The sequence below is a fragment of the Chenopodium album genome, chromosome 25, assembly GCF_948465745.1.
Source record: "Chenopodium album chromosome 25, dcCheAlbu1.1, whole genome shotgun sequence".
In the NCBI taxonomy this organism is placed as follows: domain Eukaryota; kingdom Viridiplantae; phylum Streptophyta; class Magnoliopsida; order Caryophyllales; family Amaranthaceae; genus Chenopodium; species Chenopodium album.
In genome coordinates this window covers 33,071,069-33,072,146 of record NC_137858.1, presented here as the reverse complement: position 1 = coordinate 33,072,146, position 1,078 = coordinate 33,071,069, and the positions used below count along the sequence as shown (strand labels likewise).

Sequence of the window (1,078 nt, the reverse complement as noted above, 5' to 3'; positions counted from 1 at the left end):
GCAGCTAGCAACAACGCCGACACTTACAGCACAGGATATTCGCCGATCGTCGACCTAATAGAGACACCAGATCTATGGCTGTCGTCGAGCTCCCCTTTTTGTTCCCCCTGTTTTCGTGACTTTACCCTTCAAAACCTCAAGTTAACGACGTTAAACATATAACTCTAAGCTCCCACTTGCCAACTCACCTAGCCTCATTAAAATAACAGATTTTATTGCAAACTAATGCCATTATTTACGCTTATGCCATTTGAGTGACATTTGAAGTTACTCATGATGAGTAACCTGGGCAAGCTCAATGAAAATGACCCATTTTGGAGGAATAATTAGACGCCATAAAATTTTGAAGATTTTCACATTATGCAAACTATCCAATGGATCCATTTTCGAAGGTTGTAAATCTTCCTTAATACTCGAAAGAAAAGCATAGCCAGATTTAACTGTATAATTACCTAAAGGGTGCAACGGCCAGTAAAGAAAATCATTTTCCTCTGAACGAGGTAGGTCAATTGCCAATATCTCCTTAGCAGTATCCCATTCAAAACTAGCACGGATAGCATCAATTTTCCAACACCTCGATGATTCATCAATAAAATCCATAACCATCCATCTAGTACTCGTTCTTAGTAACTGATTTGAATTAACTACCGGCACTTTATTGTTAACCCATTTCTCAGTAGTAGCTCGGATATTTGTGTCTGAACCAATCCTCCATGCAAAGCCTTTTTTCATTTTCATGCCGAGATTATGCATAGTGCAGCGTACCCACAAAGTTGAGCTTGGGGGGGGGTACTAATACTTTGTCCAGGACAGAAAACACATGGAACAGTTGCATTAAAAATCTTAGCTGCAATAAGTTGAGGATTATTATGCATTCATAAAATATGTTTAAAGAGGAGAGCATCATTATAATTATTGATAGAATGAATCCCCAGATCACCCATTCCTTTTGGTAATTGAATAACATCTCGCTTCACCCAATGAATACCTCTATCACCATTATTAGCCCACCAGAATCTAGCAATCAAAGAATCAAGCTTATTCACGATCCCAATAGGAATCTTAAAAAAAGGACTGA

At 38.5% G+C, this 1,078-nt stretch overlaps 1 protein-coding gene across 1 annotated transcript; it reads right to left on the bottom strand.

The window, feature by feature from the left end:
* Positions 1-267: 267 nt before the first annotated feature.
* LOC145613993 (uncharacterized) lies at positions 268-732 on the bottom strand. Its single transcript, XM_081669009.1, has one exon. It carries the CDS (start codon positions 730-732, stop codon positions 268-270), a length of 465 nt encoding a protein of 154 aa, XP_081525135.1.
* Positions 733-1,078: the final 346 nt, after the last annotated feature.